Source organism: Impatiens glandulifera, chromosome 7 (genome assembly GCF_907164915.1).
Source record: "Impatiens glandulifera chromosome 7, dImpGla2.1, whole genome shotgun sequence".
In the NCBI taxonomy this organism is placed as follows: domain Eukaryota; kingdom Viridiplantae; phylum Streptophyta; class Magnoliopsida; order Ericales; family Balsaminaceae; genus Impatiens; species Impatiens glandulifera.
The window spans coordinates 15310155-15325758 of record NC_061868.1 but is presented as its reverse complement, the minus strand read 5'-3'; the positions used below and the strand labels follow the sequence as shown (position 1 = coordinate 15325758).

Genomic DNA, 15604 nt, shown 5'->3' with positions numbered 1-15604 from the left:
GTTCTGTAAAAAGTACGAAGTTGAAATTAGGGCTCCTTTTCGTTACTTCTTGTCGGAAAATGAATTTACGACTAACTCGTCACCGGAATTCGAAAAAGAGTGGAAGACAATTAAGGTAATTTGCCATGAAGTTTAATTAGTTTAAATATACATTTTAATTAATTTATTTGATTTTTAACTGATTTTGTGTCGAAAAATATATAGAAAGAATATGATAATCTATGTTGGAAGATAGACTTTGCCGCCAAGAATCCGACAAAGTTGTTTAAGGATGTGGATGAATATGCAGATTTCTCCAATATAGACCGAAAAAACCATCCAACCATATTAAAGGTAATATTTCTTTAATTGACACTTTACATTTACAAAAAGAAAATCAATAAACTATTAAATATTATGTTAATTTGTGGGTTCCATTTAAAAATATATAATAAAATATCTTGCTAATAATTTTATAATATATATTGTAAATTTACTTCCCAAAACAAACAAGGCCTTATAATATGCATGGTCCTTTTTTCATGATATATCAATTTCCTTACTACTGAGCAGCAGTTGATGTTGACTTCACGTTCGGATAATTTCAAAAAGAATTTTTTAGATTATTTGAAAAAAAAAAAGTCACATTTGATGTTTGTTTTAAGAAAATTCAACATCAAATATGATTTTTAATAGAAATATTGTCTCAATCCAAGTCTCATAAAAATCATATTATAATGCCTGTAAAATTAGTAATTAATGTTACCATTTGTAATAATGTTTTTTTAAATAGCTAGTGTACTATTTTTTTAAGAAATGTTATTGTTATTAATCTTGAAAGATAAAATTTATACTTTTTAAATTATATGTCTTCAAATAATATTTTAATTTTAAAAACAAGTTTAAATTTAAAGTTGTCAATATCCTCATTAACAAATTAGCTTATAACCACATTCATATTTTTTAAAATATTTCATAATTTTATATGTTTAGGTAATTCGAGAAAACAAGGGTATGAATAATCTCAACTATGAGCTGCCACATATCATCTATGTCTCAAGAGAGAAGAATCCAAAGCATCCACATAATTTCAAAGCCGGTGCTATGAATGTTCTTGTAAGTTTCTTATTTATCTTAATAAAAATTAACTAGATATAACCAACGGATTGTTGATATTGTTGTGTATTTCATATGAAATAGACTAGAGTATCCGGAGTGATGACAAATGCACCATTTATGTTAAATTTGGATTGCGATCAATTCGTGAATAATCCAAAAGCAATATTACATGCAATGTGCTTGTTGCTTGGCACTAAACAAGAAAATGAATTTGCATTTGTTCAATTCCCACAAAAGTTCTATGATGCAAATAAAGACGACACTTTTGGCAACCAACTTGTGGCACTAATGCACGTAAGTATCTTAATACATTTTTTGTTTAGTTAAACTTTGAACTTAATTCATAATTTTCTTTTGTTTATATTCATTTAACAAATTATCTACCGACAGTATGTTGGACATGGCATTGTGGGAATACAAGGACCATTTTATCAAGGGACAGGTTGTTTTCATAGGAGGAAAGTTATTTATGGGGCATCACCTCAAAGTAATGATACTAATTGTGGTATGAAAATCAGTTTTCTTTATTTTATATATTATTCCATCATAGTCTCAATCAATGGTGGTTCATCACCTTATATCTATTTCTTTTCTTTTTTTTATAGGAAAAACAGAAAATATAGATTTGCTTAAGACACTAGGAGGTTCTGCATCATTTACAAAACGGGCATATGAGATTTTATTTGGAGGGTCAAGTAACACTCAATCCGATCTTCGAAGTTCATTAGATGATGCAGTTAATGTTGCTCGATGTTCTTATGAGCTTGACACTCATTGGGGTAGAAAGGTTTGTTATATTTTAATCTTTCAAAAAAAAATTATATTCGGCACTTGATAATTGTTTGGTTTAATATTAAGTTGATATATTATTTATAAATATTATAAACATATTTAATTAAATATAGACTACTTTATATATATATAGCTCATTACTTGTATATTTTTGGGCAGGTGGGATGGATTTATGGATCGGCAACAGAAGATATTAATACTGGGCTAACGATCCAAGCAAGAGGGTGGAAAACAGCTATGTGTAGCCCAATATGGCCAGGCTTTTTGGGCTGCGCACCAACTGGTGGGCCTGAATCAATGACCCAAATGAAAAGATGGTCCACTGGGCTTCTTCAAATACTATTATCAAAACATAGCCCATTTATTCGTTTTATTGGACAGAAACTGCAATTTAGACAGGCTTTAGCTTACACATGGGTCATGACTTGGTGCCTGCGCTCATGGGCCGAACTTACTTATTCCTTATTATCGGCCCATTGTATAATCTCCAACACACATTTCATCTTCAAGGTAAGAAAACATATTTATTTAGAAATAATTAAAAAAAAATGTTTTTGAAACTAAATGATTAATTTGTGTAGGTAGGAGAACCAGCCTTCTTTATTCCTCTAACCATCTTCTTGGTATACAACTTATATACTCTTTCGGAATACTTATGGATTGGGTTATCGATTCGGGCATGGTGGAATAACCAAACAATGTGGCGTATATATCCTCAAACATCTTTTCTTTTCGGTTTACTCAGTGTTGGACCGAAACTCTTTGGACTTTCTGAAACGGCTTTCGAAGTGACAAAGAAAGAACAAACATCAAATGTTGATGATCATATGAAGAAAAGTATGAATCGATTTACGTTTGACAATTCGTTGTTATTTGTGCCTGCCACCGCTGTTTTGTTCATCCATCTGACGTCGATTGCTATTGGAGTTTTTAGGTTTGGAATAGTCGGGGTTGAGAATGAAGGACCCGGGGTGGGAGAGTGGATTTCTAGCTTGTGGGTAGTAATGTTCTTTTGGGTGTTTTTTAAGGGTCTTTTTCAAAAGGGAAAATATGGGATTCCTTTGTCGACTATATTAAAGTCGGGTGTTTTGTCATTGTTGTTTGTGATTTGGAGTGGAAACTTTCTAGGTTAAGGTTATTAACTTATTGTATTTTCATATTTGAAATGTTGTTTGTAAAATAGTTTTCATTTTTTACTATATCTAATAATAATGGTAAGGAACTTTATGAATTCTAGCTAGTTTGATGTCGTAAAAAATGTATCTATGATCATGGTAATAGTTAAATATCTATGGCTTGAAGAAAAAATAATTAAAACTGAATAGTAAAAATGTAAATAATACTAGTTAAAGGTCTAATACAATGTAAAATAAAAAGATTTGTCATCCATCCTTAACAAAATTAGAAATAAGAATTTCATATATATTGAAATAATTGAGTTGAATGATTTCAAGAATAGTATAATATCTGAATTAGTTATGAATTGAGTTTTAAATTTTTAAACTTTCTAAGAAAACAAATTTTGGAATTTTAATGTATTTGTTTCCTTAAAGGGAAATTTATTTGCACTTTGTGATTTGATATTTTAAATACATATATTACATCTATATCTAAAGTCTAAAATGCATAGATTTTCCATTCGATATTATATATTACATCTATATCTGAACTATATGTAGATTTGTTTAAGGGGCCCGGCCCATATAATTATTTGGGCTGCAAATTCAAATTAGTAAACTAAATCTGTTAAATCTTAATTAAGAATTATAATTTATTAATTTTGGAATCTTCCTAAATTCTACTTCTATATTTCACTAAACTTTCCATATTATATTATCATTAAAAAAAACTAAGGAAATTAACTTTTTTTCAAGAACCTATATATACAAAACTTCCCTAACTCTCCTATAACTTTTTCGGCTTTCATAAAAATATGGATCAAAACACAAATACTACTACCAATGAAGACAAATACCGATTTTTAGAACAATTGAGAGAATTGGTCGTCGATAACAATATCGATTATCTCAATATTCTTTCTACGTCTCTCCAACAATTTAGATTACGTCTCTCCAACAATGTAGATTTAAAGGTAAGTAGTAAATATTCTTTTCTTTTAAACGCAAGAATTAATAGTTAAAACATGTAATTATGTTTGTATCAATTGACTTGCAGTAAAAGCAATATCAAGGTCAACCGAAGCTCTAGAAATATTGAGAAAGAAGGAAGAAATATTCGATATTGTCATTACAAATGTAGAGATGAATGAAATGTGTTAGGATCTAGGTCGCCGCTGATGGACTGGGGGTTGGACCGGTTAGCGGTTCTCACTCGTAGGGTGGTGGTTAATCCGGTTAGAGATTAACACCGGGGTTTCAATACTACACAACCTGTCACAAACCCTTGAACTAGGTTCAAGCGCGGAAGAGGTTTGCTTTCAGGTTGAAGCTGCACGCTTGTATAATAGGCACGGTCGGTTTCGGATGATGGAGATTTGGAGATGGTGGGTCGGTTTCGGTAATCTGGATATTCGGTATGGTTAGTATAAAGTCGGTTTGGAACGATATGGTTAAGTTAGTCGGTTATATAATGAAGCCGGCAGAAAGTAAATAACACAACAGTTTTTATGGATGTTCGGAGATAAAACTCCTACGTCACCCCTTCCTCTCGAAACCGCGAGAAGGATATTCACTAAGGAATACAAGTACAAGCCGATCGAGACTTATTTTCTGCTCGATAACACTCTTACAATTTACACTGAAATTGTAGAACACACTTTAACTTTCAACACTTAGGCTTTCTAGAATAGCACACTGTTATCACTTGTAGTAAATGCTCTTAGCTCTCGTTATCCCAATGTATGTCCCGCATTTACTCTTCTGCAACTGCCTCCTTTTATAGGTGAAATATGCCAACGGTCATATTTCACTGCCTTGAATCTGATTGGTCGATCAGAGGTGTAGTGATTCAGTGTCTCAGACCTGCGGTCGTCTCAGACCTGCCGGTCTGTTCTTCCGGTTTGTAAGACAGACCTGCTGGGTTTGTCTTTTACTCAATGTAGGCACTGTCTGTTTGGACAGTTGTCTGTACTTTGAAGATTTCCTTTCTGGCTTATCCCGAAGTAGAAGGATCCGGTAGTACTGTTTTCTGCAGCCTACAATCTTTCCTCGGACTTGCATGGATATGGAAGTATTCAGTCTGTTCCTTTGGTATCATTCTCAACAGATACCCGAAATGTCTTTTTGTACTGGTCGGTCATTTGACTTGGCCGAATGTCTTTGGTAGTGATGTAACCGGACTTCTTCCGGTTATTCTTGTCTTGTGGATGATCGGCTGTTTGATGGTTCCGGTTTTGAGCTTTGGCCGATCCTTCCTTTGTGCGGTCACGTTCCGAATACTCTTGATCGGTTTGGTAGCTTGACCGGTTAGGTTTCTTCAGTCGGTTCTCTTGTTCATCCGGTCCGGTTCCTTGTTCCTGCATGGAAAGTTTATTTAAGTTAGGTTTATTTGAACCGGTCTGAATTTATCTAACAATTTCTCCCTTTTTGATTATTTTATTTAAAATTATCAAAATCATGTAAGTTTGCAACCGTAGGCCGGTTGTTCTGTTTGGCCGGTTTTTGAAAAAGACTTAGAGAATTTTCGAAAAAATTTTGAGAGAGAAGTTTTGGAAGAGTGTTTATCTTTTATCTAACAATTTCTCCCTTTTTGATTATTTTATTTAAAATTATCAAAACTAAGTAGAGATGCAAAATGAGGCCGGATTCAAAAATAACTTTATATATATTTATAGATGACCGGAAAAGACAAGACATATATAAATACTAAGACCAATAAGAGAAAGAAGGATAGTCCCTATTCAGAATCTGTGAAGTCATAGGCACTCTTCTTTTTCTTCGGTTGCTGTTGCCTGGTCTGTTGGGAGGATCGTTGCCTTTGAGACCGGGACCGCAGCTGTTCTTCGACTTCGTCCTCGACTAGGTCGGCTTGCTGCGATGTACCCGTAGTGACCGGTTCAGAGATTTCATTGAACATCTCGGCTATCTGAACTTTCTTAGGAGCCTCCCTCTTTCTCTTTTTCGGTGCTGAAGCGGAGGTGGCCGCCTTCTTCTTCTTCTCGTTTTCCTTTGCATAGGCTTCCAGCCTCCGTGCTTCCCTTTCCAATCGTGCGGCATCCTCCGCAGCTCGGTTGGCCACTTTATCAGCAAACCCTGGGAACAGGGCCTCTCCTCTTTGAATTCGTGCGGCCTCCAATTCCGCTTCGGTCAGCTGAGACGATCGCGACGCCTCTTTATCTTTGCTAGCTTCGGCGTCCAGCGCATCTTGGACCCTTTTAGCAACTTGAGCATCAGCCTCTATAGTCGCGGCGTCCGCATTCTCCTTAGCCTTTAGAATTTCGGCCATCTGTTCGGTAAGTGCCTTTACTTCGGCCACGAGACTCTCGTTCGACTTTTCGAGTTCTGAGACCCGGTTAATTGTCGTGTCGACTCGTTCGAAATCCTTCTTTAAGTCGGAGGTCATACCTTCCAGAGTTGCGGTTCGCTGAGCCCATTTGTCGCGCTCACCGGCCTCTTCCCACAGTCCGGTGCCGAGTTCTGCTAGTCGTGCTTGATGTTGATCCAGAAGCTTCTTTGTCACGTCGGTGAACTTAAGAGCCGAATCAATTATGTTGTTGCATCTATCTTTGAACGGTTGAAGCTTGGACACGTCGTGTTCTTGAACGCGGTCATCGATCCGCTCCGATATGGATGTTTCAAGCTTTTGAAGTCGGTCCTCAACCCATTCTTTATCAGCCCATTCTTTAGGAGGGTCCGAAGCGGTGACTTCCGGTGGTGGGGGAGGCAAGTGCTCGGTGGGATCTGGATCGGCACTTTCACCGGGGTTTATCGGTGCAGCATTTTCATTTGGAGGTTCTAATTGTGCTGCATCCTCTAAGGTCGGTACCTCAACCTCCAAGGTCGGTACCTCAACCTCCTCCACTATCGGTGCCTCAACTTCCCTTGGAGGTGTTGGACAGTTAACTGGAAACTTATCTATTATAGGAGCAGTATATATCGGTACCTGCATCCGGCTGCATATCGCTTCCAGCCGCTTTATTTCTTGACGTATTTCCATTTTGCCTTTTTCAAACTTTGTTAATACCCGCGGCGCTACGATGTCCACCGATCCCCCCTCGATATACTCTTCCTTAATTTTCCGGATGCGCTTTCTTAGTTTCCGAAGTTGGCTTCTCGGTATCAGGAGACAAGTTCGGCTTTGTATCTCTTGAATTGTGTTGGATTTTGTGAGGCTCAACATCAGGTCCTCTACTACCTCCAATCTGTCTATGCATTCCTTTTGCGTGAAGCCCGGTAAGATTTCTTTATATGTTGTACCGAACCGGTGCTCATGCCACTCCAAGTATAGGTTTATAACATCCTCGTCTCGCTTGTCAATGCCCTGAAAGATTTTCTGGGTTAATCTTTCGGCCTCTGCTTCGTCGGCCTCCTCCTTCTCCGTGTTGTAGCCTTCATCATTGGCTACTTTATCAACCCCGTCTTCACCCTCGGTGGCCTCAGGATTGGTGTATGGTTCGGCATCGTTTGGACTTCGAGCCGACTGATCGTCGTCATTGACCGTTCTATCATTGGTCCTTTCCGTGTCGGTTTCCCCAGAGGCCCACTCCTCATCTTATGTTTGTTGTGGTGGGTCTACGAAGGTTATCTTTTCTTTCCCCTTTCCTCCGGTCTTTGTTTTTGCCGGGGCATCTTTCTTTGCGGCTTTCTTCTTTCGGCCACCTGTGGAACTGGAGGCCGACTGCGTTCTTGGAAGGAATTGCCTCGATCTAATGAGGCAACGTTTTGCTACCGCAACACCGGGACCGACGTTGAGATTCAAGTGGAGGAAGATCTTTCCGAGGGGCACGGCGTATCCCCACGACCGGGCTGAATCCGGTTTCACCATGTCCATGAGGTTGCCGAACACTGATCTTGCCTAGTTGACCTCTTTTCCTTCCATTAGACCGATCAACATCTTGATTTTGTCTTTGGTGAGGTTGCTGAAGTTTCCTCCCTTTGCCAGTATCGCCCTGGCGAAAATGTCACATGCCGGGATATACTCCGGCCTCAGCATTTGTTTACTCCCGGATGTTGTGATCGGTTCAGTGGTTGCCGATAAAATGTGGCAAGCCGCCTCAAAGGTGTCCTGCTCTATTTCTGCCGTTGCATCCTGGCCAGTTGTTGGGAGTTGCAAGCTTTCGGCCACCAATGCTTCGGTGATCTCGATTTGGGAACCGCAAACCGTCGCGATGATCTTGTCGTAAGCGATGGTTGCGGTGTTGAAGAATTTTTCGACCGCATCTTTGTAAATGACGTGAGGACCGCCTAGGAAATATCCCAGACCGGTTTTAATCAGCCGGTCAATGACTACTTTCGCCTCGGTCGTCCCATTCAGCCGGATTTCCTCGAAATCCACTTGAGAATAGAGTTTGAATAATGCCGACTCACGACCCATGTTAAAGAGTTTGAGAAAATGAGAGAGATAGCCGCTTCAGATGACCGCTTCAAAAGAGTTAGACAGCTTAGAGAGAGAAAGTGAATTTGCGTGAGAATGAAAGAAAATGACCGATGGTCCCTTTTATAGACGCGGTTTGGAAGCCCAACCGTCCCATCATTAATGGGCGGGAATTTTCCCTCCAAAGTGAAAAGTCGCCAAACTATGGGCGGTAAACAAGAAAAGGTGGGCGGCAAGTTTGAGCGGGAGATTTCCCTCCAAAATCCTTTGCCTATGTCATGGATGACGCATTCTTTTCTTTGAGGCCGAATGATTGAGCGGTTTCTAAGTCGAATCAGACATTTTGATTGATCAGAGTGTTAACAGTTTTAAGCAGATTTTATAAGACCGGATAGGAACGCGGTCATAGTTTGAAGATCGGTTACTTAGATAAATATTCAAAGAATTGAGAGGACACGGTCATTTAAATGGAAATGATATTAAAATTCAAAAGATAGCAAAGAAGGGAAACCGATTATAAGATTCGGTACAGATATAGGCATACAAAAACAATGGAGAGTATAGCCTATTCAAAAGACATTCGCCAAAGTCGTTCTCTTGCCGAATCACTGTTGAGGATGTTTGAAGAGGAAGCCGGTGTGCCCGGTCCGAACTCTGGTCGGTACCCAAGAATTAACTTGCTGATATGCGGTGCATACCCGAGACCTTTCTTGGTCACCACCATATTCTTTAAGTTCTCCCATATGACTGATGACCAGTTGATGGCCGATTTGCAAAGAATGTTGGTCATGAGATTGTAGGTATTCTTGGAATACCGTTGATTAGGTGACTGACACAAAATTGACCGGGTCACGATTTCTAGCAGTAGCTGACCGTGACTAGCAAGTCGGGTTTTTGGCCCAAAATTTTCTACCGGAGAGGGGGTGGCCGACAGGTATTGTGCGGTATCAGATCCCGCACGGTCCTGAATAGTCGGAAAGTCAGAAAAACCTTCAGTGGGTAGACCGAATAGTGAGGCAAATTCAACCTCGTCGATCCAGAACGTGTGGTTTCTGACAGTAGAGACGATGTACTTCTCCCTGATGCAGGCGCTTCGAAAGAAGGCCTTGACATCATCTATAAGAATGGGACCGGCTTCTTCAAGAAACGGTTGAAGACCGGTTTCAGCAAGAGAGTCATACATGAATTTCTCCTTAGTAGTGCAATCCCTTATGTCTGTGCAAGATTCGAAATCGATGCATAGAAAGTTTCCCAGAGTTCTGCTCGGCATGGTTTCGGTATAGAGAGAGAAACGGGATTCAAGAAGAATAGAAGTGATTTTTGTACTTTCGGATGTGAGTAAATGAGGAGAGGAAGGCTCCTTATATAGGATCGGTTTTGGAGGGAAAATCTAAGCATTGATGGTCAGTTTTGTTTTATTAAGAAAGGAATCTTTACCTTTTCAAGGCGCATGGGGAAGTGGCAAATTGCAGGGCCCTAGGTAAATGTTAGTTGGGAAGTAACCGGTTCGGTTGGATATTAAATGTACGGGTGGTTGGGGGTTATCTCATTGATTGGGATTATCACATTAAATGAACTTAACACATAACCGATATTAATTAGATAGGAATTGAAAATAGTAGAGACAATGCCGAAACATGGCATACATGAACGATGAAGAAAACAAATAAAACCGAAATTGACATGGATGAGGCCGATATGATCAAACTTGAGTTGGTTAAGAATACATCCGGTACATGCTGCAAAACGACCGGATGCAGGAAGGAGTGACTTAGCGGGCGCGGGGATTGAATTCTTGAGGGAGGTTGAAGTTCCTCCTCCTCCATTCTCTTTCAAACCGATCATAGAATGAATCGGTCGTCCCTCTGGTTAGTACCTGGGCCTGGTTCAAGCCCTCGCCAGGACAGGTTAGAACACCAAGTTCCACCAGAAGGGTGCTTATTTGTGGAATAAGACCGACCGACCGGATGTTGACCATCCAGATGAGAGTGTCGAATAGCACCCGGGACCAGTTGACCGGCGTGTTGGTGATGATGGCCGCCATCATGTTGAAATTCGCCGCGCAATAGGTGTTGGTGACATCTCTTCCAAAGATGCCCCTTCCTATTACATCGTTGAGGAGCTGATACTCAGCCCTCAAGAGAGACTTAGAGCCATGATCATCAACAGGCTCATCCGACCGGGCAAGGGAGAGGGAGACCTCTGCCTTAATATCGGCCGGAGGATTGAGGTCTGTGATCCCTTGCTTGGGTAGACCGAAACACCGAGCGAAGTCCTGCTCGGTGAAGTCGAAGATTATACCCCCAACCTTTGATTGGATGTGGGTATCAAAGTGGGGTGTGCCCCGGAATACCCTGGCATTATAGTAAAATTCCAAGACGGATTCAGGGTAGATAGTTTGCTTGTCATCCAGAAAATACTGGAGGCCAGTATCTTCCAGTTTCTTGATCATCCGATACACCTCATAGTGTTCGGTACCAGAGCAGGATTCAAAATCGACTTGGAGGATGTTTGGGAATTGAGACATGGTTAGGTTGCCTTAGTGAGAGGATATTCTTGTGACTTGTGAGTGTTAAGGTGAGCGTTTGCTTCACTTAAATACTAGTTTAAGGGCTATCCTATTGTCCAAGCATTGAATGGGATGACATGTATTAACTGCAGGATAAGAGATTTTGCATGAAATAGGCAAGTTTGCAGTCTAGGTGTCGGTCATAGGCCTGAACCGTGAAAGATATCAAAAGATCTTCACGTCTTTTTAGGCGCGACCATGTTACTTTGAAAGGGTAATGATGCAGAGCAGATATCCTTAACCTCTGATAACTATTCCTCTTCTGTTTGAAATTCAAATAATCTAGGGTAACCTGCTTCCGAACCGGTCAGGTATCAGTTGTTCATCCCGATGCGGTTATTTGGTGCATGCACCAAGTAGCCGGTCGGTTTACTCTATCTGATGAGCTGGGCGGTTCTTCCACAGACACCCCGAAGATTCGAAGTTCGACAGCTTAGGAAGAGTTACCGGTTTGTCTGCTTGAATCGGTTTCCCTTTAAGCATCCTTTGGAAGGATTTGGCTAATGTCGGTTAAGCCGAGAGTAAGCCTGAATTGAGAAAACTTAGCTTCCTGCAGCGGCTTCGTGAAGATATCGGCTACTTGTTGATCGGTCGATACGTATTCCAGCCGGATATGCTTCAGCGTGACATGCTTTCGGATGAAATGATGCCTTATGTCGATGTGCTTGGTTCTGGAGTGGAGAACCGGATTGTAGGTGATCGCTATGGCACTCGTGTTGTCACAGAAAATCGGGGACTCTTTGGCTATGATACCGAAGTCCTTCAGCTGCTGTTGGATCCAGAGGAGTTGAGAACAGCAACTTCCGGCCGCCAAGTATTCAGCCTCCGCAGTTGATGTAGCCACCGATGTCTGTTTCTTGCTGTGCCATGACACCAGTCGGTCACCTAGGAACTGACATGTTCCACTGGTGCTTTTCCTGTCGATCTTGCACCCTACATAATCTGCGTCTGAGTAGCTTGTTAGATTAAAGGATGAGTCCTTTGGGTACCACAGACCGACATCAGGAGTGCCTTTCAGATACTTCGGTATCCTCTTTGCGGCTGTGTAATGGGATTGCTTTGGATTTGCTTGAAATCTCCCACAAACACCAACAGCAAACAGAATGTCCGGTCTACTCGCTGTCAGGTACAGTAGGGAACCGATCATGCCCCGGTATGCAATCTGGTCTACCGATTGGCCCTCGTCATCCCTGTCCAGCTTAACTGATGAGCTCATTGGAGTAGCCGCCGAGGAGCAGGTGTCCATCCCGAATTTCTTCAGAAGCTCCTTGGTATATTTAGGTTGACTGATGAATGTTCCTTCCTTGAGTTGTTTAACCTGAAGGCCTAGGAAGAAACTTAATTCTCCCATCATACTCATTTCAAATTTGTCAGTCATCATTTTTGAGAACTTGTCACAAAGCTTTGGATCGGTGGAACCGAAAATAATATCATCTACATAAATTTGAACAAGTAGGATATGTTCCTTCTTTTCAAACTTAAACAAAGTTTTATCCACCGAACCGATGGTGAAATCATGTTCTAATAGAAATGCGGTTAGCGTATCATACCAGGCTCTGGGTGCTTGCTTTAGACCGTATAAAGCTTTGTTCAGCCGGTATACATGGTTTGGAAATGCAGCATTTTTGAAACCGGGTGGCTGTTCAACGTACACTTCTTCACGTAGATCACCGTTCAGAAATGCACTTTTAACATCCATTTGAAAAACCTTAAAGTTTTTGAAAGCCGCAAAAGCTAGAAAGATCCTAATGGCTTCAATTCTGGCTACAGGAGCAAATGACTCTTCAAAATCAATGCCTTCTTCCTGTTTGTAGCCTTGAGCCACTAATCTGGCTTTGTTCCTCGTGACCAAACCGTCCTCATTGAGTTTGTTTCTGAATACCCATCTTGTTCCTATAACCGATTGATCTTTCGGTCTGGGAACTAAGTACCAGACTTTACTACTCTCGAACTGGTTTAGCTCTTCTTGCATTCCCAAGATCCATTCCGGATCTGACAATGCTTCATCTATTCTTTTCGGTTCAATCTGGGATATAAAAGCAGAGTTAAAATATCCTTCCAGAAGTTGACTCCTAGTTCGAACAGGTTCTGAAGGGTCACCTATAATTTGCTCAGGAGGATGTTTACTATTTCTTCTGAGATTCAGTTCAGAGATGTCTACCAAATTACCGTTTGTTTGATCAAGGCTAGACTTGTCGGTAGGCTGAACGAGATTGTCAGACGGACCGACTCCCTCGGATTGAACCGAAGTGTCAGCTTCCTGTTGTGGAACAGCTTGATCCGGCTGGGTATCAATGATACCCATTTGGTCATGGACAAACCGCCTGAAGACCGGAGTCTCATCTTCACTATCAGAATGAATATCGTTATTTTCCAGTCTGTTGTGTAGATCAAAGCATGAAGCAGTATTGCTTTCAACCGATTCATCGAAAACAACGTGAATTGTTTCCTCCATGGTTGCAGTTCTATTATTATATACTCTATATGCTTTACTTACTGACGAGTATCCTAGCATGATGCCGGTATCGGTCTTTGCATCAAAAGCGGTGAGTTGGGTTTTACCATTTATATGAATATAACATTTACAGCCGAAAATCCTGAGGTACTTGAGTTTAGGAACTCTGTTAAAATAAACCTCATACGGTGTTTTGTTGTGAAATCTGTTAATCAAAGACCGGTTTTGTGTATGGCATGCAGTATTGATAGCCTCACCCCAAAATTTCTGAGCAATGCCGGAGTCGGCTATCATAGACCGTGCGGCTTCCTTGAGAGTCCGGTTTCTTCTCTCGGCCAGGCCATTTTGTTGAGGAGTCCTAGCACTAGACAACTCGTGTCTAATGCCGGATTCATCAAGATATGCAGTTAATGTACTATTAGTAAATTCGGTACCTCGATCACTTCGAATGCTATTGATACGAGTTGATTTCTCATTTTGCAACCGCTTAAGAAGTGTGATCAGGTTTGATACGGTTTCACGTTTAGATGGTAGAAATATTACCCATGTATATCTAGAATAATCATCAATAACTACCATGGTATAGAGCATACCTCCTAGGCTAATGACCTGAATCGGTCCAAATAAATCCATGTGAAGAAGATCTAGGCATCGGCTAGATTGAATATTTCCTTTACTCTTAAAAGATGACCTAGTTTGTTTACCCATTTGGCATGCTGAACAGACCTTATCCTGGTTAAATACTATATCAGGAATACCTTCAACTAGCTTTTTGCCGCGAATGTAGTTTAAGGTTTTCATGTTTAGATGGTTTAATCTCTTGTGCCATAGCCAGGTTTGATCAGTCTTAGCTATCATGCATATAGGATATTCTATTCTTGTTTTCCAGTCTACCTTATAGATGTTACCTATCCTATTTCCGGTTAGTAGTACAATACCTTGAGAGTCCTTAACTAAGCATGCATGTTTAAGGAATTCTACCGTATATCCGGCATCACACATCTGACTAATACTAAGTAGATTAAAATGTAGGTTTTCAACTAGAAGTACATTATCAATAGTTAGATTACCATGGACAATCTTACCCTTGCCCACAGTTTTACCCTTTGAGTTGTCACCGAAGGTAATTAGAGCACCGGTTACTGATCTTATGTCGATTAGCAAATTGCTATTTCCGGTCATGTGCCTGGAGCAACCGCTGTCCAAGAACCATTCGGAGTTTCCTAGCCGTTTCTTTGGATCCTGCAAAATGTACATATTTACAACTGTTTGGTACCCACATTTACTTGGGTCCACATGCGATTAGTCCCTTAGGTACCCAAACTTTGATAAACCGGACGGTCTTCTTTGCTAGGGTTTTAACTGTCCTTTTTACACTTGGTCTGGTGTATTTCGGTTTTCCTTCAAATGTCCTAAACGATGATGGTCTTTGATTCGGTGATCTGTGGTTTGACCTACGTGGTTCAGGAAAATCTTTCTTATATTTGAGGATTTCGGCTTTTCTTTTCTCAAGGTCAAGCCATGAATTGGTTGGGACAACATAATCGTATTTTAGCTTCTCTTCCCTATAATATGCGGTTTCCTCTTCTTCAGCTGTACAGGTGCTCTTAAGAAATTTTATAAAGGGGAGGTTTCCTTTTGTAAGCCTTGCTTTCTCTATGGGTTTTCGGTCTTTAGAGCTATTCCCTGTGTATCCAAGACCACGCTTACAACGAGGTGCCTATAGTGTTTATTCATATTCTTTACTATATCGCTAGATCTCTTATAGGCGGCCATCGTATATTGAAATCGGGCATTTTCTTCCTCGGTTAGTTCTCTAGTCGGTTCACTAGGTTGTTCGGTCTTAAGATCTAACTCGGTTTCTATAGTATGGGTATCGTCAGATTGTATGATTTCTGGTTCGGTTATGATGGGTACCTCTGGTTCTATTGGAATAGGTGTTATGGAGTCGGGCTTAATGTTGAGGTGCTTAGGTAACATGGTCAATAGATTCTTATATTCTTATAACTCATATTTAGTAAATTCCTCACAAGGGGAGTCAAATACATGTTCATCATTGGCCATGAGGCACGTGAGTTCATCGTCACTGTCACTGCGAGCCCATAGACTTCCTCCATCGTCGGCTATCAGTGCTTTCGGTACCTCACTTCCTTCACCGGCTTGTTGGTAATTGTTTCTGTCATTTTGATAGTCCGGTT

General features: G+C 40.5%; 1 protein-coding gene across 1 annotated transcript; it reads left to right on the top strand.

The window, feature by feature from the left end:
• The first annotated feature begins 971 nt into the window (after positions 1-971).
• Positions 972-3109, top strand: LOC124909562 (cellulose synthase-like protein H1). The gene is made up of 7 exons (XM_047450232.1): positions 972-1095; positions 1180-1392; positions 1489-1660; positions 1704-1793; positions 1882-1885; positions 2004-2400; positions 2472-3109. Exons 1-7 carry the CDS (start codon positions 994-996, stop codon positions 3021-3023), a joined length of 1530 nt encoding a protein of 509 aa, XP_047306188.1. The 5' UTR covers positions 972-993; the 3' UTR covers positions 3024-3109.
• The last annotated feature ends 12495 nt before the right edge of the window (positions 3110-15604 follow it).